The sequence below is a fragment of the Denticeps clupeoides genome, chromosome 8 (assembly GCF_900700375.1).
Source record: "Denticeps clupeoides chromosome 8, fDenClu1.1, whole genome shotgun sequence".
Taxonomy (NCBI): Eukaryota; Metazoa; Chordata; class Actinopteri; order Clupeiformes; family Denticipitidae; genus Denticeps; species Denticeps clupeoides.
Window position 1 is genome coordinate 2,896,353 of NC_041714.1, and position 23,013 is coordinate 2,919,365.

The 23,013-nt window shown below is 38.6% G+C and overlaps 1 protein-coding gene across 8 annotated transcripts in view; it reads right to left on the minus strand.

The window, feature by feature from the left end:
* eys (eyes shut homolog) overlaps positions 1-23,013 on the minus strand; it is a 170,204-nt gene that overhangs the window by 126,269 nt on the left and 20,922 nt on the right. For all 8 annotated transcript variants that reach the window (XR_003750536.1, XM_028989232.1, XM_028989228.1 and 5 more), the window contains 11 exons: positions 19,840-19,944; positions 18,449-18,588; positions 17,918-18,081; positions 17,538-17,791; positions 17,292-17,396; positions 9,891-10,013; positions 5,570-5,674; positions 2,712-2,834; positions 2,265-2,378; positions 1,869-1,982; positions 1,199-1,312 (listed from right to left, as the gene is read on the minus strand). Coding sequence is in view for 7 of the 8 variants with exons in the window: in XM_028989232.1 (XP_028845065.1) it covers positions 1,199-1,312; positions 1,869-1,982; positions 2,265-2,378; positions 2,712-2,834; positions 5,570-5,674; positions 9,891-10,013; positions 17,292-17,396; positions 17,538-17,791; positions 17,918-18,081; positions 18,449-18,588; positions 19,840-19,944 (1,461 nt within the window). In the remaining variant the exon portion in view is untranslated. The remainder of the gene's footprint in view (positions 1-1,198; positions 1,313-1,868; positions 1,983-2,264; positions 2,379-2,711; positions 2,835-5,569; positions 5,675-9,890; positions 10,014-17,291; positions 17,397-17,537; positions 17,792-17,917; positions 18,082-18,448; positions 18,589-19,839; positions 19,945-23,013) is intronic.

A 23,013-nucleotide genomic window follows, 5' to 3' on the forward strand; every position in this document is an offset into this window, starting at 1 on the left:
TTTTGTGCTGATGAGGCTGCAGCTGAAGCATCTGCCTTCAGACCATTCATAGCTTGGAATAGTCTCCAAACTGCATGTGTCTGTGGTACTTTTGTTTTTTGTACACCAAAACACAGCTTTCATTGTTGTAGATGTTGTTGTATTGATCATGAATGGTGTAAATGCTGCATAGAGTGGATATGCCCTGTTTTTACTTACAACAGATGTTTTTAAAAGACTGAAAAAGACACACCAGAAAACAATCAAATTCGAAAGCATAACTGATGCAAAACGTTTCAGTCAACCGTCATGCCTAATTAGCACAAAAAAGCCAAATGCAATGCAAAGGCAGACAATGACAATGTATTTCTTATTTGCATGCTATTACAGACTTCATGCATTAATGCAATGGCAAGTAGATCAAACAGTAGAATATGTTTCTTACCACTGAAAATTTCTAGAACAAAGCAAAACATATGGTAAAATAATAGTGTATTATGCTTTGATAAAGATGAATTTGTCCAGTGTCACCCAGTGTCAGCAATCAAACAATTTAGAAGTCAACATTTGTCTCTGAGTTACCAGTCAACTGCCATAATAAAACTAATTCAAACATTCAGAGAGAGTTCATAAACTTGCATAATGCTAGATAATGCTACATATTCCCATTTAGTAGCCCCAACAAATAATGTTCTGTGGTGAAACTGATTTGTTTGATCACGCAAATAATAGTTTAGTTTGTATGGACATAAAAATAAATCAAGTAGCTTCAACGGTTTCAATTATAAATTACAGTTTATTATTTCTGACAAAAGTGACACTCAAGAACAACTGGCTAGATGTGTGTGAACAGAAGGCTGTTTTTGACCTTTCCAATCAATCCGGCTAATGATGCCAATCATTGTGAGTGCTGCCTTACAGTGCACCCTATTTAAATTCTTCTGTTCCATGAACAAGTATCTGTATAAAGTTCATCCTTGCTGCTCCATACATGCCTTTGAATGTTTGCCCTTGGATTCTTTTGATTAGCACAGAATGTGTGGAGCTCTGTGGAACTATTTTGGAGTCTCTGTGTCGCTGTGGTGTTTGTGTGAAAAAAAAATAATGAAGACATGCTAACGTCACAGGAATAGTAAAATGAGTTCAGACAGGTCAAAGGAATTGCTATCTGAAGTTAATTAACTTTGCTTTTCGCTTCCACTCCCTCACTGTTCATTACCTTTAAATGGAGCCACACATTGGCAGTAGTAATTACCAGGCTGGTCAATGCAAGTGGCTCCATTCTTGCAGGGGGATGAGGCACACTCATCAATGTCCAGTTCACACACTGCTCCTATGGGATAATAAAGCAAACAAATAAACACAAGTTTATTGTGTATGATAGTACAGATCCTTTTACCATATCTGGGATTCACATGTCAGGTGTCAAGTATTGTGGGGAACTGAGGAAAGATTGTACGTTGTACAACATGGTACATTGATGAGAAGCTTGTGTTTCCTGAATAACTACAAATGCAAAAGACAGCTTGTCTATATATCTAGTTCACACTGAGAACATGATGTCACATGGAAACCGATAAAAGGTTAATTATAAAAAAAGAAGCTCAGTACACCTTCACTGCTTTTTCATGGTTATCTCTGATATATTATTCCTGAATATGATGACTGCAGTTGAAACCACTATTGTAAAAATGGTCTGTTAATAATAAATACAGCCAGGCAGAATGTTCTTAATAAATTACAGTAACCAATTGGCTTGCCCGATCTAAAGCTTTTAAATGTGTGCTTTTTCTCCATAGGATGGTCTGCACCTTATTAGAAGAAACTGTCATCTTAAGCACAAAAGACAATCAGAAGCTGGACAATGACTGTGGAACATGAGCTCTTACCAAAAAAGCCCGGGACGCAGATGCATTCATAACCATATGCAAGATCCTCACATGTGGCATTGTTTAGGCAAGGTGATGACTGACACTCATCTACGTTGATTTCACAGAGGTCACCTGTAAAGGTATTTGCATGTAAATAGAATTATATTAGTCTCATTTCTCGTTAGGAAATCTAGATTTTTTTTGGAGGGGTGGCGGGGTCATTTTAAATCTTAAAACATCAGGAATCAGTACCATTGAGAGTTCCTCTGAATAATTCAGTACTTTATTAATGCAGTAAATCCATGGAATGGGAGATATTGGTGTCACTGTTTCACAAATATATTTGTGAAGACGTACACAGTACAGTTTCATATGCGAGGTTTGCCGTAAAAAGTAAATGCAAAGCTTGTATACCTGTGACTCCATGTGGGCAGCGGCAGCTGAAAGAGTTGAGCTCATCAGAACAGGAGCCTCCATTCTGGCAGGGCTGGCTGAGACACTCATTCACTTCAATCTCACAGTTATTACCTCAAAACAAGGGAAGGGTTCACTTCATTAAGATGTTAGATGTTGCCTTGATGGCGGTGCTGACAACAGACCCGTCAAATCAAATAATCGTACTTAATGATGTGGAGAAGAAGGAAAAAAGCTCCTTCCACCAAGAGAAATGAGTGTCAAAGGACAAGGCTGCAAAGAGCAAAGTGTGTAATGGATATTTCTTTGGATGAGGCGTAAATTGATGTCATACAACACAAAGCCACAGTAGGGCCGCAGTCTTTAGCCTGAACTAGGAAGAGACATACTCTAACTAACATGAAATGATAAAAAGCATGGTTTCAGCTTCCACCTCCAGCAACTTACCAACAAATCCAGGTGCACAAAAACAGTCATAGCCATTGATAGTATCTTTGCAGATGCTAAGGAGGCCACAAGGCTTCTGTTCGCAGTCATCAATGTTTACTTCACAAAATCGCCCAGTTAATCCTGAGAAAACAACAGGTGTATTAAAGGCAAAATTGTTGCAGACAATGAAAATGAATTTCACATTTCAAGCATAGATTTAAAACAAACGGATTGTAAGGATGAGGGCTTTTGCTAAGATGGATTGCCAAGTGTGTTTGCAGATAGTCTCTTGAAGAGTGAATGCAGTGCTTTAAAATTATTATTGTGCACTTACCCAATTCGCTTATTGTATGTGTTTATTTTGTTGCTTAGATTTATGGGACATTTGTTTGAATTGAATTGTACAGGTTGTAGAACAAACTAAATGTGTGAAAACTATGTATGTAAGTGTCTCGGGACAAGAGCATCAGTCAAATGTAAATGTAAATGACACTATGGTTTAATTTTCACAGCTGGAAGTTCGCAGGAATTAAACAAAGTGCAGCAACCAGCATTTGTTTTAATTTATGATAGCATGTTAAATATGCCATATTGAAAATTTATTGACAGTCATAGTATTTATTTGATTTTCAACCACTAGGAAAAAAACATTTGCATTTCTGTAAATTTCCGGCAGTGTTGTATTACAGATAAAATTGGATGTATGCGTGAAAACTGTGATGTGATGTGAGAGAGAATGGGCAAGAAAAAAGCCATTTGGAGCCACTGAATAGGGTATGAATGGATTGTTGCCATGTGGTTGCAGAGTGGATGGGTCTTTCAAGCCCATCATCGTCCTGTTGGAATATGGAATGGTCCACCACCCTAAACAGCAGGTCAGTGATTTAAGGCAGTGATAAACGGTGAATGATAATGCAGTAACATCTACAGCTGCCCTTCACTATACATGCCTTGGTCTTGATTACATTCATCATAAATTGTCATGATGCATACACTTTTTATATTGAATTCTGAAGGTGGAGGGGATTTTGAGCCAGAATATTATCAAATATTTGCTATTTAAACAATAGACTACATACCTGGGATGCATTCACACTAGAATCCTCTCTGGAGATCCACACATGTTGACCCATTTTGGCAAAGGCCATTAACACAACGGTGTACTGGGGTTTCACAGAACCGACCTATGTACCCATGATGGCAAATGCACTTAAAGCCATTCATCTCTTCTTTGCAAGAGTGGGTCCCCTCAGGTTCACATGGATTAGACATGCATTCATTGAGCAACCCAGTGCAGTCTATCCCTCCAAATCCTGTGTGAGCCAGGATGAAAGCTCTGATTGAAATGTGCTGCATTGAATGGTTCCAAACTTCTGTTGCCACAGTTCTGTAAGCCAACATGGGTGGCTGAGTAATAGCAGCTCCAACTCTTCTTCTTAACTTAACTTTATCCAAATACCCAGCAAACCATTATAAATAAATGATGCACACACTGAATTCACATTGTCAACAGTGCATTTACAGCTCAATTCCAAACCTCTTTCCAAATGTTTGGGAACCCAGAAAGGGCTTTGGGTGAGATACATTTGGGAACTTTTGAAGACAGCTGCAGCATTTGTCTTGTATAAAAATTTATAGACAATAAATGAATCATTCAAAGAATAAATGAAAAGTATCAAATGGTCAAAAAGCCTAAACGAAATTACTTCTTCTACAGATTTGTGTTCAGATTTATGATCTATTTGTATACAGTTATGTGCTTATAAATCATGTCATAAGCCAAATCACAGCAGTTGGGTTTACAAAAATAAAAAGCTGAAATGATTGAAATAATTAATGGGCACAGAATGATTGGTTGTATATCTGAAAATGAACTATGCCTTTAATTAATATTAATCACATGCTGCAATCATTGAACAGCATTACATTACAGAATTTGATGTCACTGCACACCAAGTGATTGTTATGTCATTGTGATACACAGCATATTGTGCACACTGTCACGTTGGCGAGCTGACGGGGGAAGGAAGCGCAGAGGCGGGACATAATACAAACAATAACCGAAACAAAGCCAGGCTCGATGGCCGAAAACAGGGGAAACAAAAAGGTACAACTTAAACTAGCCCGTAGGCATGTGACGATTGCCAGAACTCAAAACAACTTAACACAGGGTCCACTAAAGAATGTCGCAGTCACTGATGGGCAGCTGCGTTGCGCCTTTTATCTGCTGTCTTGATTGGGCACAGGTGATGTCTCTAGCTGCAGCCAATCCTGACACGCGATTAAACTTCCCCTTTGTGAGCAGTGGGCATTTGAACCTACTGCCTTTTGGTTACGAGTCTGCTTCCTTATCTTCTAGGCCACCACAGGGTTAGGGTTAGGGTTAACCCAACAATCGATACAGTGATGGCCTAGCGGTTAGGAAGCCGCCCCCCGTAATCAGAAGGTTGCCGGTCCAAATCCTGATACGCCAAGGCGCCACTGAGGTGCCACTGAGCAAAGCACACTTCTCCCCGTGTGCCTGTCATGGCTGCCCACTGCTCACCACTTGTGATACACAACAGCACAGCACATGGTGCACACAGTGAATTTTGTCCTCTGCATTTAACCCACACAGTGAATTTTGTCCTCTGCATTTAACCCATTTAACAATCATTAAATGGGTTGAAAGCAGAGGACAAAATTCAATTTGTGCACCGTGTGCTGTGCTGTTGTGTATCACAAGTGACAATCACTTCACTTCACTACAAGTAACTTTGAAAAGCATGCAGAATCATGAAGTATATAGTCCAAAAACACAATAAACTGCTGAATCCCAGCCGTTTTTGTAAGAGACTTTACTAAATAAGACATGACTAAAGAGATAAGCATTTTACCTTGTGGACATTTGCAGGCCAACATTGTCTCGTCACAGATGTCACTGCTTTTACACTGATCATCCCCTACCGGACAATCAGCTAAGAAAATGGAGCAGTTTTTACCTAAAACAAATGTTCAGAGAATGGTTATCAGACATCATCAGACTTTATTAGGCTATGCTCAATTACCTAAAAGTAGCAAAATAGCAGTTACATTGCATAAAAAACCATTCCATTTCAAAAACCTGATTGTAAATCTGTGGTAAAATATTCAACACACCTGTGACCTTATATCTATAAATATTATTATGCCAAAGTTTGCTCCGATCTGGCATTTTGATTTAAATGGGGTGAATCCCAGAGGTACAGATATTTTATTATTGGAAGGCTGGTGAATCTCTTTAAACAACCAACCATATTATACACTTTACAGAAGCACTAAAACACGCTTCTACCTGAATGACATTTTTGCTTAATAATACCAATCAACCGAATCATAGATTGAACTATCTGAAGCTAGATTTAAATCTGCTATCATAATAATACACTCTAGCTCAAGATACGGCTCTGCAGTGCTGATGTATGGAGCATGGTCACAATTGCAGAATACCAAAGCCCTATTTAATGTAGTATTGCACTTTCTCTCATGAACTAGTGCTGAATGTAACTAAGCCTTTTTTATGTCACTTTTGCTTATGTATTTAATAGTAAATGCTGAATTTTAAAACTTGGCCATCTGACCCCTCCATGGTGTAATGGTTAGCACTCTGGACTCTGAATCCAGCGATCCGAGTTCAAATCTCGGTGGGACCTTTATGTCAAATGTCAAAAAGCAGTTTGTTAAAATTGAATTGCATGTGTTATAGGGTGGTAGTAGCCTAGTGGGTAACACACTCGCCTATGAACCAGAAGACCCGGGTTCGAATCCCACTTACTACCATTGTGTCCCTGAGCAAGACACTTAACCCTAAATTGCTCCAGGGAGACTGTCCCTGTAATACTGATTGTAAGTCGCTTTGGATAAGGGCGTCTGATAAATGCTGTAAATGTAAATGTAAAACTACCACCTCAGCTAAATTGTCTGCACAATACCAATTCCCAATACCACCCCATAGTTTATTATTATTCTAGCTGCAATAAGATTCTTGGAGCGCCATTTCACTGAACAATCTGCTGTCCCCATGTTCAAATAGCTGAGGCGATGATGGCTTTAGAGAAGACTGCAATGGCACATCCCATGGTGGGGGAACAAGACCTCCCTCAGTTGGCTGGGAGAGGTCTGTCACACCAGCTGCCTTCCTCCCAGAGCCAGTGGCAGAGCCACTCATGTGTTTCATTCTTCAGCAGCTCTCAACAAAGAGAAGCAAAACACACCAGTTCACATTTCGATCATCTCCCAAACTGACAGACATAATTGGAATTAATTTGAAACATATATGGCAAAAATATATTAATTAGGGCCATACTTTAATCTGCAAAGGCCAAATTACACACTCCTAATAAATTTATTCAGAATGTATTATTCTTTGTGGCCAGTGGTACACTTTTAACACAGCAAATTGAAGTGAAGAATACATAATAACAGACTTATTTAACAATGATCATTATTTGATTAACAAACCAATTATCGCTCCAATGAAGCATTATGAAACTGTAGGGCACCTAATCACTGGAGGTGATTTCACATCAAAACAAGCCTCTTTTCCACGATGGAGAATTCCTTTAACTGTCTAATTTAGACTTCTATGTGCGCAGACATTTACTGTTTTAGGCAGGAGTGAAAAAATGCTGTAAAAGGAAAATCTAAATCAAATCATTATTTGGTGTTACTGCTCTGTCTCAGTCCTCTCTTCATGTTAACACATGTCCTTTCCAATTTTGGAAGACTTTCAGTGTGTTGCTTGCACAGAGAGACTCAGCCGAACTCTATTTTTGACGTTAACTTAGAAGGTTGAGTGTTTACAGGCCACACCCCAGATTTCCTTTGTTGATTTTTGCATCTGGGTACTTGGTTTCTCTCATATACTTGCAGAAAGACATGAATTTTGTAGGATTATATTCATGTGTATGATCAATCAATTATAATGAACACATGGTACTGACCATTCAGTTGATGTAAAGTCAAAACCCAATAATTTATAACTGGAAGAGGAACATTCAAAATACGAAGGTGAGCTTGTGGAAGATCCACATATCTCAAAGCAGACTGGCGTTTCTAGCTCAGGCCTGAAAAACAGAATAATAATGTTTTTTGCAGGCAACAGAGAAGCATGTTGGAGTTTGATTGCAATTTTGAAGCTGCATTTCTGGAAATTAATGGTCAAAATTAATGGTGCGAAATGTATGCAGATATCTCTCCATCATGCAATGCCATCAGGTAGGCCCTGTATGATTGGTCTCAACGTATTTTGCAGCAGAACAATAACCCCAAACATACAGCCAATGTCATTAAGAACTGTATTTTAGCATAAAGACGTCCTGGAACTGATGACCCTTCCCCCACCCAGGCCCTGATCTGACAAACATCGTGTCTGTCTGGGATAACAGGAGGAGTCAGAAGGATTTGAGGAAAGCTACAGGCACAGAAAGTCTGTGGTTAGTTCCCAAGACATTTGGAACAAGGTCCATTAAAAACTGTGTGCAAGCAAACCTGGAAGACTTTATGCTGTTTTGAAGGCAAATATTGAAATAATTTACAGCACATCGCCTTTTCCACATTTTGCTATGTTACAGCCTTATTCTAAAATGGATTAAATGCATTTTGTTCCTCAGAATTCTACGCACCAGCCCTCTAATGAAAAAATGTTTACTTGAGGTTTTGGCAAATTTATTACAAATAAAAAACTGAGAAAGCACATGTACAGTTGAAACCAAAAGTTTACATATACTGTATAAAAAGACATAACATTTTTCCTTACTAAATCATACAAAACCATTTTAGTTTTAGGCCCATTCTGATTCCCAAAATTATTTCTATTTGCTAAATGTAAAAATAATGTGTAAGAGAATTTTTTTTAGAGACAAATTGTCTATGGGATTGAGATCAGGGCTTTGTGATGGCCACTCCAAAACATTGAGTTTGTTGTCCTCAAGCCACTTTGTAACCAATTTTGCAGTATGCTTAAGGTCATTGTCCATTTGGAAGGCCCATTTGCGCCCAAGCTTTAACTTCCTGGCTGATGTCTTGAGATGCTGCTTCAATATTTCAACATACTGTTGTTTCTTCATTATGCCATCTATTTTGTGAAGTGCACCTGTCCCTCCTGCAGAAAAGAACCCCACAACATGAGGCTGCCACCTCCGTACTTCACGGTTGGTATGGTGTTCTCACACATGAAGGCATCGCCATCGCCTCCAAATATGACAATGGTCATTATGGCCAAACAGTTACATTTATGTTTCATCAGACTGGAGGACATGAGAAGGATGGTAGTAGCCTAGTGGGTAACACACTTGCCTATGAAATAGGAGACCCAGGTTCAAATCACACTTACTACCACTGTGTCCCTGAGCAAGACACTTAAGTTTCTCCTGGGGGACTGTCCCTGTCACTACTGAAGTCGCTCTGGATAAGGGCGTCTGATAAATGCTGTAAATGTAAATGACATGTCTCCAGAAATTAGGGTCGTGCAGAAACATCTCAAGGATCAGGGGAAACAGAGACACCTGAGCTCAATTTTCAGTTTATTGGTAAAAGAATACTTATGTGAATACTGTGAATACTTATGAACATGTAGTTTATCTGATTGTTTTTTTCTATTTGCCAAAACCTCAAGTGAACTTTTTTCACAATGTCATTGTCACATTGTCAAAATATATATTTTGAAATAAGGCTGTAACATAAAATGTGGAAAAAGTGATGCGCTGTGAATACTTTCCGAATGCACTGTATATTATTTTGTTTTCAGCATCTAAAGAATCTGAAATATAAATGACCTATTATTCCCTTAATATGATGACTTCAAGTCACCCCTAACATGACTGTGTATGTTTTTCATAACAACAACCTCTATTGAGGTTTTCATTTTCTTTGTGGTGAAGTATGGTCTCTGTATCAGACTGTCAATCTGTAACATTCTCCTGTCAAGCATCCCTCAAGAAATGTGTGGTACAGTCTCTTTGCAGCTCCAAGCCTATAACAAACACTGGAGTTCATTACCTGTCTGACCTTTCTTTTGGGAGATTTCAGTGTTTACCTCTAAAATTCCATTAATGAAGAGTTTGAAAACTGATCTCTAAAGGCTTCCCAGGACAGGTCTATTTGTACAGTGGATGTGTTTGCTTTTTTCCCACAAGCGAGTGGGAAGTGGCCAGAAAATTTCAAAAACATTAAACTTACCTGTAAATCCCTCTGGACAGATGCAGGTATAATCTCCTATCAGGTCAACGCAGGTGGAATTGTTTGTGCAAAAACCATAGGAACACTCATTGTGGTTAATTTCACAGGAATCACCTTCAAAGCCTACAATTAAATGGGATTAAAGACATTAAACAAGACATAATTTTGCACTCAAATAAACCAATCAAGACAGACAGCTATTTCTGTTGATGCAGCTGGAGTGTGCATAAAAGTAATTGGCAAAAGCATATATTAGGATCATCACCAAATTGCTAAATTAAAGTGCTTGTGTGCTATACTGCATCCTTGTTGGGTGACATTGGTAAGTTAGTATATTAGCACATCCTGATTTTAAAAGATAAAAGGTTAATGCCAGGAAGTGAAGGAGAGTGCTACACTCAAATTTGTGACATTTTATGCTCCCATAAACGTATTCCACTGCATGGTCACGCTACAAAATGACTATCATTAGCACTGTCACAGGCTGCGGCTACAGCAGGGCCATGACTAATGCTAGGCTATCAGCAGCATCGGAGCAGGGCAAATTCCCATCATTCCTCAAACTGACCATGGAACCAATTTCCACCTCTCCCCATGTCATAAAATTTGACAATTATCCTGACTTCATTAATAATGCATAACAGTCCTGGTCCGCAATCAAGGTCTAATCAGAGGTATGTCTCACAGGTAGGACACGGACTGGGCCAAAAAAATTAGTGGCAAAAATTGCAAGGATTTAGCCCCCCCCAACCCCCCCAAAAAAATTAATGACACAAATGACTCAGAATAATTTATGATCTGAATTACTCATTTAATGAAGAGGATGGAGGCCAAATTAGATAGATGTTTGTAAATATGGACCATATATATAAGACTCAAATTAGAAAACTATTCAGCGCTCTCCTTTTTGCGTCCAACATGACATTCATCGTTTTCACAGCGAAGCATGCAATGTTAAGCGACCCCGATGGTTCTGTATTACAGCATTTTTTTCAAAACCTGTCACAAAATACCACCTATTGTTGCTAATTAGTCATTAGTATATTACATTATAAAACATCATTTCATATCTACAGCTGTCCCTACTCAGAACTATAAACTGCCCTTTACTGCAGTCCTCCTCTCCATTAACATGCGCAGCAACTTGTTGGCTTTGTGTATTGTTCACTGGGGTAATGAGATAGCAGAGTTACAAAACCAAAAAATTTAATATAAAAACACCCACAGAGGAGTGATGAAATTCATGCCCTATGTAATGAAATGTTCAAGAGCATAATATTATAAAAACACACACCTGAATAAGAATAATGCAGTTGCGCAGGTCATTGACATAATGCCCTCACATTTTCACTCCGGTTTTGGCAGCGCTCTTTAATTTGTAGGAATAGTTAGAGAAAACGTTAAATGGACTCAGAGCGCTGCTGCTTCAGCTGAGTAAATGTTTTTTTTTCTGCTTCGGTGTGTTCTATGTTAAAGTGACAGCAGAAAATGAGGAGAAAACTCTCAAAAAAACCCAACACATTAATTATGAAGCATAGTTTATATAAAATTGTGTACGCTAATGTTGCTGCAAGGGAGTAGATGCAAATGTCATGTCCAGAAAAACAAAATTTACCCTCTGGACAGAAACTCTGATATCTGTTAACACCACACATGGCACAGATTCTCAGTCGTTTTGATTTACCTCATAGAATGGCTATGCAAGGCCTGCACAGGAGAAACGCATCATTACTGGAGTCCCTTTGGTTGGTTTAATCCCACAGCCAATTAGGATTTGTATGACTTTGTTTCTCCACTCAAAAGCAGCTTTACAAAGCTGTTATTGATTCAGAGAGCTTGCTGGGCACATGCAGCCTCAGCCCACTGGATCATTTAATCATGTTTAATAAGTGCCAGTCATTGCCTCTCTGATTTATTACATTAAACAGGCCAGTGACAAATCTAGTAATGGCCAAGATCAAAGCCAAATGTCATCTTCTCATACACAACTATCCAAATATTTAGTACTAAAATAAATATGTTTATTCCTTTTAACAGAAAACGTTTATTAAAGAACTATTCCATTTGAAGACTGCAGTCAAATCTACATTTGAACAATAGCCAATAGCCAAGATCACTTATCATTTCTCATTTATGCTCTTTTCTCACTCGCTAAATGAATCTTCATGTCATGTTGTCTGTTCTGTTCATTTTCTGACATTAAAAACTAGTTAACTGGTTTCAACTATGACTGTACAAAACGAAACATCAGTGTTCAACCTAACACCAGCAGTCTGTCAACAATAGTCTGACTTCAAATAAAAAGAGACCATTTCAGTCAAATCTTGTTTGGTTCATCATTTCCATGAAGGAAGTTTAAGGGTGCTTCAGAGGACATGGTTAATTAAAGCATCTTCACTGAAAGTGTTGTTTAATGAGACGGTCAACTCTATGGATAATTACAGTGTCTCCATCATTTATCAGAGGATATAACAAACGATCAATAAAATCTGCAATTTAGAATTTAGCTTTTCTATAATTGTATCTTATTTTATTCATATAAGTAATAAGTGATTGCTATATGTGCTATGAATCGTGTAGTATCCTTGGTCATAAAGCATCCTTTGGGTTAATTCCTCTTGGGAATGACAAAAAGGACACCTCCAATGTGAGCCAACCTTGTTGTACCACGTGTGACGTGTTCGACTTCAGAATGATACAGCCTCTAAATTGAAACAATCGGAGTTGTTGTTGGTTAATCCAGCAGATTAAGTATTTCCCTGTTCTGCAAAAGTATTACTTCACAAAATTGCCAATGTCTGTCCTGTTCCTGACAAAGTACATTAACTTTCACATTATTATACACAAGACTTTATGTTTTTTGTTCTTGTAATATGACATGATTTATCCTGTAACCCTAACTTAACCATAATCACCTATTACTTGTTTTTCTCCACTGGCCCTAAGTGTCATATTTTGGTTGATTGGTATAGAACTGATATTTGCTATCTAGTTAGCATTTTTCCGCTTTTTTGATTGAAATGAAATACATTTTTACTGTGTTCAGAGTAAGAGCAGGGGGTATTTGTTGACACAGCCAATAAGGATTACTGTCTTTTTATATTTTTACGGTGTTCGCAGTAGCAATTTGCCTGATTCAGAGCGTATACAATGCAAGTAGATCCTAGCAAGAGGATTTCATTCTTTTCATTCACAATTTCATTCTTTGCAAAGTGTTGGCAATATATCTGTAACAGAAAAAAATATATGTTCTGTAGATCTTTAACATCTTTTAACATAGAATATTTTAGATTGTGATAAAACAATCAGCTTTGTTATTAAAAAAACTGCTGACTGATCACACATGATGGAAATTTAACCCTAAAAGAGATATTTATTCTTCTGAAGCAGACCTAAATTAGTTGCCAGACACATAAAATAGACACACTGTGCTTTAGTGATTCAAGTCCTACGACTGATTTCTTTCAGATAAATTTTGAATTGCCCTCCTCATTAATCCCTGGTGAGTGATTTTACAATTACATTAGTGTTCAGCCAAGAAGGGAGAAGGTTTAGGCAACAAACCTTTGCTTTAAATTTCAACAACCAAAATAAAGTAGCTACCAGCATATGGTACTCCGTCAAGCACATTCATCAGTTACGAAACCTGCAAATCTAAACGGGCGCGCATTTCACGTTTACTGGTTTGATAGTGCGTATTTTTGCGGGTAAAGTGATAACATTAAAATGGAAACACACCATTGACTGTACCCTTCCAGTTTTAAGATGCGGTTAGTCATAACACATGATACATCACTGAAAAGCCCACTTGCAGGGCCAGTGATCTCCCTCACTGCACAATGTGAATGTTCAGCCCACACATCTGCACCACTCATGAAAGACTAACATGTAATTTGTCCTTGAGCAGTAAACTAAGCTGCGCATGGGAGGCTGCTGTCATTTACATACGACACCATCAACAATCTTTCATACTGACGCATGCCAAGATTAAGTGCAACTAGAGTAATGAATTCAGGGTTATTGATACGGTTACATGACCCACTATAAAATAATCATTCAAACCTAAATGATATTTTCATTTCGCAGGACACTATTGATGTGTAGACTGATGAAGTGACATTACAAACATTCAAATTACCATGCAAACAAATAGCTTGGTGAACTTATATGTATTGATTTAAATGCATTGCCTAGCCATGAATCTATCCTCTGGCGGTGCTGATGATTTGAATTGTAAATAAATTATATAAGAGTGAATAAAAATGCAAAATTAAAGCATTGTTTTTTTCCCCTTCAGATTCAGAGGAATTGGACAAAACACCTACACAAACCATTACATTTGGGGAAAATTACAGTAGAAGATTAACTTGAAAAAATACAGGGATACACTACACCCTCGACCACAAAAACAAGGATTACCTGTTACTGGACCTTCGATGAACAATAATCATTATAGACATGTGGCATCTGAAGTACAAATATACATTATGATAGTACGAGGCTATATTCGATCCAACCCCAAAGCATTTAAAAACCAAAATTTCCAGCGGAGTCTCCTCCTAATGCTTCTCTAATCATAAATTTGTTTAGCAGTTCACTTTAAGGTTCCATATGTATTCACTAGGAATTATAAGGTATCTAATAACAGTGTATATATTGAATTAGCCACATTGGTTAGTCACTCCACACAATATCTTAACTTAACAGGCTATTACTAATTAGTGAATTAAGGCTAAAATAGAAGTGTTACCTAACTACTTCCTACGTATATGCATGAAAGTGAAGTGAGATAAAAAACCATAACAACAACTATCTCCACTCTCATTAGCACAATTGAAAATTAATTTAATTATTCAAACAATATACCGTACTCTGATACCGAAAATCTGACTTACTCACGACAAGCCATCATAAAAAGACGGCTGTAAATGTGAACCGCATCTACGGGAGTTTTATGATTCATTAGGTAAAGACAGCCTTCCTCTAGCAGATTTAAGGCATTGATTCTTGCTTTGGCAGTCAACCTGCTGCCCAGTATGCTAATGCAGTGAATCACTGACAAAAAGACCATCCTGCCAAGCTGATCTACATCACATTTGTCTGCTGAAGCAGATGCGGCACCGACATGTCACTGACAGATCATTGTGTCGATAGCCTTTGTTATAAATAAGACACAGCCACCCGCAGTATCTAATATTTGATCAATAATTGCTGTAAATAAGCCAGGACAATATATATTTTAACATTAGGAAAAATGTTTTACTTTTTCAATTCTGATTTAATATACGCAAAGCCAGTCAGCTGAGTCTATACTGATACAGAACTGAACTGGAATATATTAAAAGAACTGATTCACTGAACAATGTTCCTTATCAAAACTGACACTGAATCATTCAAAATCTTCAAAATGTTACATTTTAAATGATAGCTACGAAAAGCATCTCCCCACTTCTTTTTCTCAAACCACCTTGTGTGTTGCCCTGAGCTGTTAATGGACATCCACTGCTTCCAACAAAGTATGTAAGCGGTATTTAATAGGCAATTGTGCATGCAATTCACTCGGAGGTTAATGTTGCATGAAGGAATGTCACACTTACAGTGCAGCCATTTCCAAATGGGACCACCTTCCCCAACACACTGCTATTATTGAATTATTTTTACTGTCCTGAAGAACAGAATTGTTCCAAACTGTAATTTTATCACCACATTTATAGAAATGTGTCAAAGAAAACATGATATGCCAACAGTTCATGAAGTGCCTTTGGTTATGAGCTCATTAATAAAAACCCACATCTCAGGGACTACATGGACATGTTGTTTTTTATTTTGTCATATATTCATTTGTATGTAGGTATTTATATTGGCAGTCAAAATTTTTCCCTTTTCCTTAAGAGTGTCAAGGGATTCTTCAATTTATGACGCTGCTGAAACAGTTTTGCTCCTTTATGAAAACATGATAGAGGTAGAAGTGATGATCATGAGATTAAAATTTTAACTTGCACAACATTAGCCAGTTTTCTGTGCATCCATCTTCGTTCAGCCTCTGTGACATGATAAGTGACACACAAAATGTTTACTCTTTGGGCACAGAAAGCATTCAGCATTTGAGCATGTTGATCAGTCCCAGAAAATAAAAAATTACCATAATGTTACCAAAATTAACATTACCAAACACGCCTTGTGTGCTCCGTTTTATACGGTGCCAGGAAAATGTGGCCCATGGCTGGTTTCAGCTCTGGGAATCAGTGAATCGGTATCACATGCAAGATGCAATCGCACAACAAAGGATGCTTCCTCTTCGTCTGAAATGCAGAAATAGTAAAAGAAAAATAGCAAAGAGTGAAGTGCGTACGCACATGGCTGAGTGGCACTGCGATTTCCAGGAGCAGCCAGCATAATGGAGTACGGTCAAGGCAAACTGAATGGGCTTGGCAAGTCTTGTGAGAAAAAAGGTGTCTGGCTTTCACACCACAAAGTTAACTTGCGCGCCCACACTTGTTTTCTCACTTCCACTCATTTCCTAAAGCCCAGGAGTAGCCCCCGTACAGAATGTACTTGAATTAGCTCTGTGCCACAATGTCAGCAACTCATTATATCATTCAATGGCTGAAATGACTGAAACATCCCTGAAAATGTCAATATTAAACTGTAGGTCTGATTGTGTCATTGCAGTGAAAAATTCCTTTAATTCTGAGCATATGCTGCACAAACACACAGTCACTAACACGTCGATTTAGCTCTTTCCACAGGGCGGTAGAAAAAGACAATCCATTCAGACAAGATATATGTCCAGAATAATGCTTATAATGTTCATCATAAACCCCTGTGTGCCTGCAGTAATAAATATACACTGTACACACAAAGGTCCAAATAAAATTTTGTCCTTGAAAGAAAATGGAAGCACTGTGCTTACAGACACAAACAGACACAAGACATATAATTCTGACATACGGCAAAATTGGGTTAACCCCTGTGTAACCTGCTTTGTTACTTTTGTTTCATCAATATCAGCATCACAAGCCGCTTATCTGATTTGATTTCTAAAATGCTAAACGGATTTAACACACCTAAGTCACAAAGTCTGCCATGATGACTATTGCACTAATGGAAGTTTTACTGACAAGGTGGTGGTCTGCAGTTCTTCAACAGCAAGTTTAAATAAATGGCACTGGAGTGTTCTTCGCTCACAGACAAAAATTTATGGTGATGTATTTCCCTTGCCCTAATATTGATATTTTGTTAAAATAAATGAAGACATGGATATGCAATACAGAAGACATCTAGGATCTCGGATCGATGTGTGTGTGTTTGTGTGTGTGTGTGTGTGTGTGTGTGTGTTCTGTCAAAATGGTAAACACCTTGTTATCAGGGAACATACACAGGGCGTCAATCTCTACGTACCAAAAGCACACGAACAAAGGTAGCCGTTGATTAAATCCTTGCAAAAACCTCCATTTAAGCAGGGCCTGGACCAGCAATCGTCTACATCTTCAGAGCAGGTCTTGCCTGCAATACAAAGATCTAGAACATTCTTTTTGTTGTAGATAGGACTTAAATGTGTGCCATTTGTGTGCTTCTATTTCATGTAATCTACAGAATTTGTACCATGTTCTCCATTTTACAAATGTCTTAAAAAACCCAACTTACCTTCAAAACCTGGGGAACACTGGCAAAGGTAGCTGTGCGAAGTATGGATGCAAGTGGCACCATTGGCACAAGGGGAACTTCTGCATTTGTTTAATTCAGCTTCACAGAATCTTCCCCCATATCCCAGCATGCATTGGCAAGTGTAATTATACTGGTTGTCAAGACAAGTGCCATAAGCAGAACACCGATGTCCAATGCAGTGATCAATATCCAACTCACAATATGTTCCATTGTATCCAGTTTGACACACGCAGCTGGTGAAACATAAAAAAAGGAAGACATTTTTACTATTGTATTTAATGAACTCTAATTGAACTAATTAGCTAATTCTATAAACATCTGTTTTACAGATAAAATATGTTTGACCAAGATACACAAACCTGTATCCATCAACTGCATCTACGCATGTGCCTCCATTCTGACACCAGTGATCTGCACAGTTGTCGATGTTGACCAAACAGCTGCGGCCAGACCAGCCGGGTGGACATATACAACTGTAACTCGTGGCATTATTAAGAACACAAACGCCCCCATTGGCACACGGCTGCAAATATAAGGCATAACACAAATGACAGTTAACCTCTGTTTCTATGCAAAACTCCTCCTGATTTACTGTCTGAGCAGGGAAAATAAACACAAAATCAGCATTGCTGATATCTTAAATGTCTAAGGTGAAATGCATTTGTCTGTATTCAGATGGCACGTTTTCACAGCAGCATGATGGCTGTACTTTCAGGATAATCTGCTAATGAGCCTTATTTGCATATAAAACAACTACATTCTGATTAATGGTAACGGTCCAGAGCGTTTAAAGGGCCAATTACAGAAAAGCAAGATTAATCTCTTATGTCGCTCTAATAAGCTTGTATTCTCTTGGGTTCAACGAAAGAACAGCAGGTTTGCTGACGCACCTGGATATGTTGAGGACAGGGTATGCGACACATGTACCTGAGAGCCTCAGGTAAATCCAAGCACATGGATTTAGGTGGACAGGTACTATTTGGCAATGAACAAGCATCTATGTCCACCTCACAATTTGCTCCAATAAACCCTGCATAGAATAAGCAAAAAAATTTGCATGAGCAATGAGCAGTAGAAGAGTAATAAAGTGGCACAGCAAAGCATGACTATGAAAAATGTGTGTAACTGCACTGCCTTTTCATTAAAGGTCCAACAGGAACCTCTGGTGACCATCTGTAGCTTGAAGAAAAAATATCTGTACGGGAAACAATTCATCCATTCATTAATTTTCGAACGCACTCATGCAGGTCGGGTCGTGTGGGAGCATATCTTCAAACAGGGCCAGCCCATTGCCAGCTTAACTACAGGGCATATTCAGCATCACCAGTTCACCTAACAGGCTTGCCTAGCACTGGGAGGCAACCAATGCAAACATAAGGAGAACTTAGAAAGGTTGCCTCATAACGAATGCCAACTCTGATCACCTAAAAGTGTTCAGGCCTCAAGATTTGTGCAGCAAATGCATTCAAAATGTTAGCGACTGACACAGTTCCCTATACTTGTTCTTATTTGTTACATGAAACATAACAGATGGTGAATGTGTACATAATCAAATGTTGGCTACAACTGGGACATGCATATCCTGATGAGAGATGGCAGATATTTCACATTCATTTATCTTGTTCATTTGGCGTGAGTTAAATGAGGTTGTCCATAACCCCGTTGAGGTGAACCAAAATTTCAACCAATTCTATGCTAGCAGTAGCCATGCTATAAGACAGTGCTGTGCATTGAAATATTTCAGCGTGTTATGCCAAGTCAGATACAAAGCCATCCTGATTTTTGATCGGGTTTATGGTCCCACGGAAACGACTGGCATGCTGCACATCAATCTCTATGTTTCATGAACAATGAAGGGTTCATCCCTTTTTTCCTCATCTGCACTGAGGGCTCTTGAATTGGATGAGGGAGGGGGGCTAGGGACTTTGGGTTGGGCACTCATTGGACGAATGGGAGCAGCTGGCAGAAGACTGCATCTGTAACCCTGCCAGGAACACGCCGATCTCTGGGGTGGGACTTCAGGTTCCATCAGTGAATGCAAATGCTGCTTTGGCCGATGGAGCAGAATCAACAATTACAGGCGAATCATATTATTACAATGGCCTCTGAAGGGGGAGTATTTCATAACACAATATTGACACAATTCTGCCGCACTAATGAGCTCTGGAAATGAAAGTGAGTGATTTGCTCAGCTGTCAGTCAGAGGCTGTTTTGTGCTAAGCTGTCTAGCTGTGCTGGTGGCACAATCAATTGCACAAGAACGGATTTGAGAGTGGCGTACCTGGGAGACAAGTGCATTTGTAGGATCCGACAAAGTCGGCGCACGTTCCATTGTGTTGACAAGGGTTAGACTCACATTCATTTATTTCGGTCTCACACTGGTGTCCTACAAAACAAGGTAGAAAATGAATGATAACCTTTTTTCCTCCCTCAGACCACCCTTAAAACAAATTTGAATATATCAACCACATTAAACATATTAACATAAAGAACATGCATATACATATCCTTACACATAATTTTCTAACATTCAGGTTATCAAAGATACATGTTGTCATTAGATTTAAACATGATTGGATTGAATGTGAACAGAGATTTTGAGACCACATAGTGGTCATAAATATATAAGTATACATGTTACTATATATAATATGAGTCTTTGTGAATTTGTATATATTCATGCATTATACTGTCTATTTTAGTATTTTATGTATGTAATTTTTTTTTTAAAGTAGCTCTAAATCACAGCGTAAGCTGCATTTTATTGGGTCTTACTTCATACAACTGACGCCTCAATGGTGACGGTTGCCAATATAATCTGTTTAATGCCACACTCTTTATAGCGTATAATTGGATTGATTTTAATAAATAATTGATTATGCTGATTTTAATTACAGCCAAGTTACACAGCACTCCCTGAAGATGGAACATGTTATGAAGATATGTTTATGTCGAAAAAGAAGAAGTTATTCCAAATTACTGTCAAAAGTTAAAACTGTTTTAAGTAGAACATCTTTTAACCTGATGGTTTTCAACATAAGAAAGGCAGCAAACTCAAAAGCTTTATAGGCTGTTCCTCCTCGTAATGATATAGAAGGCTTTACTGCATTTGCTTTGGGGGGACAGATGACAAATGTGTATGTGGAAAGGTCAGCATGAAGAGGAAGCAAACTCAGAATAAAGAGCTGACACAGTGACCAGTTAAATGGGATGACAAAATGCTATCTTAAAGGAAAGAGAGCAGGGCGGGAGCGATGGAAGGATTTTAATACAGAATCTTAACAGGAAAAAAAGACATGGTTTTTTTGCCCTTTTAGTCTACGTCAGTGATACAAATTTGCCCGAAGGCATTTCAGAGCAGCCCAAACATGTTGCAGAAGGCTGAAAATGCTGTTCAGGAGTTACAGTGCAGGCCCCCCTGCAACCTTTCACCCAATCAATTCACAGCATGATCCCAGATGAGTGTTTCATGATTCGGGCAAATGCTGTCGAAGGGCCATGCAGCTATGGTCTTTGTTGCTGCGGTTGCCGTCATCCAAAAGTGCTTGAAAATTTTTAATCTCAGGGTCAGAAAGGTCCACTCCAGACAAGGTAAAATTTGGTTAAGAAATAGAATATACATGGTCATACTGCAGGAGGCAACATACATCCATCTTAAAGAACTTAATTTAACAATGATGTAATCTGTAGAAAAACTGCAAAAGCACATCATTACATGTTTCTATTACATTTTTCAACACAGAAACAGAAGAAAATGGCACAACAACAAAAAATTCTGGCTAAATTTATATTGCATAAACAGTTCAGATACAAAGCATGAAAGGGTAAGGTGACGATAAAAAATAATCATCTTGGACGGATTTTCCCTTCTTGAGATTTAACCTGTCTTCATTGACACACAATTCTGAAATGCTACATCCCACTATATTCCAAATCTATTGCATATTGTACAATCTTTTCAAACAATTTCCGGTCAGTGTTAAATCATAAATTTAGATTCATGGCACTCATACCTAGGTGCAGATAAACATAAATACAATGCTATAAATGAAGTAGGCCACAATGGCGAGGCTGTTAGCGACATGGCCTCACACCTGCAAACTTGTGGGTTGGTGGCGTCCTTTTGTATGGGTGTGTGAGTGACTAGTGTGAGTGCACTGCAGTGGACTCCAGGAGGCTCAAGCCAGACCTGGAAAAAGTGTTGATGGAAAGTGATTATAACAGACATGGCATGTTGGGCTTGTTTAATAGAGTAAGACTAAAAACAGCTAGTTATGGTGATGACTGATTGCTTTCACACACCCTATTTACTTAATTAGGGTGGAAGTAGAGTGAAAGTGAAGTGATTGTCATTGTGAAACACAGCGGCACAGCACACGGCACAACAAAATGTAGTCTCTAAATTTAATTTATCACCCTTAGGGATCAATGGGCAGCCATGACAGGTCCCTTGGAGCAGTGTGTGGGGACAATACCTTGATCCAAGGGACCTCAGTGGCACCTTGGTGGTTTTGTATTTGAACCCGCAACCTTTGATTATGAGTCCACTTCCTGCCCTGCTAGGGCACCACGTGTACTTAAATGCTGTAACAATTTATTCCCCGAAATATCAAATCTGGCAACATCTCTGTAACACAATCTGAAAACACTGACATCTGTCTCCCATTTGCGGACGACACAAACACGATCTCTGTTATAATAATCTCAGGACCCTGTCCGCTACCAAACAAAACACGCAGTGAGATTATCAGCGCCTTTCTTAAAGAATTCTGTTTTGCAGAATTCCGCAACACATCCAATGCGTCTTTAAGCAGCTCCTGGAAGATACAGGCTAAGGAAAGGATTCTCCCTTTTAACCCTTTCCTAAAATGCTACAACACTATTCAGTAATCTGCTTCTCCAATCCAATCACGAGCAACGCTAGCTTGTTATGTAGGCAGGCAGCGTGAACATATTCATTTGCAAACAGGAACGCTACAGACCACAGTAAATACACTTTAATCTCAATTTCAAGGACGTTTGTCATCACATCCTGATGCCCTGGAGAACAGACAAGGAGCCACCAGGCTAAAATGGACATGGCTTAAAGAGATTGGATGTTTAAAGATATATTGTGTGCATTGGCTCTAATTGTGCATATCTAACATGCCTAATTATCCTGTACTTTATGTATGAAAAACATTCTGCATGTAACCAGCCAAATCACATTATGCTACACAGAGTTTATCTGATCATCTGCCATTATGGTGGAAGTGTGAGCTGAAGTGACCAAGATGAAAAGCACCAGATTCTAACAATGTTCCGGACCTTCTGTGTCACTGTGTACAACATATTATTTATCAGTGTGCGATTTTGTTCAGTTATTGCTTTCAAAACAAATGGCACTGTGATAACAGTGAACAAGCATGTGCTGAATGGATGGGTTTGGGTTGCGACTGCAGTCTAACAGTTCCAG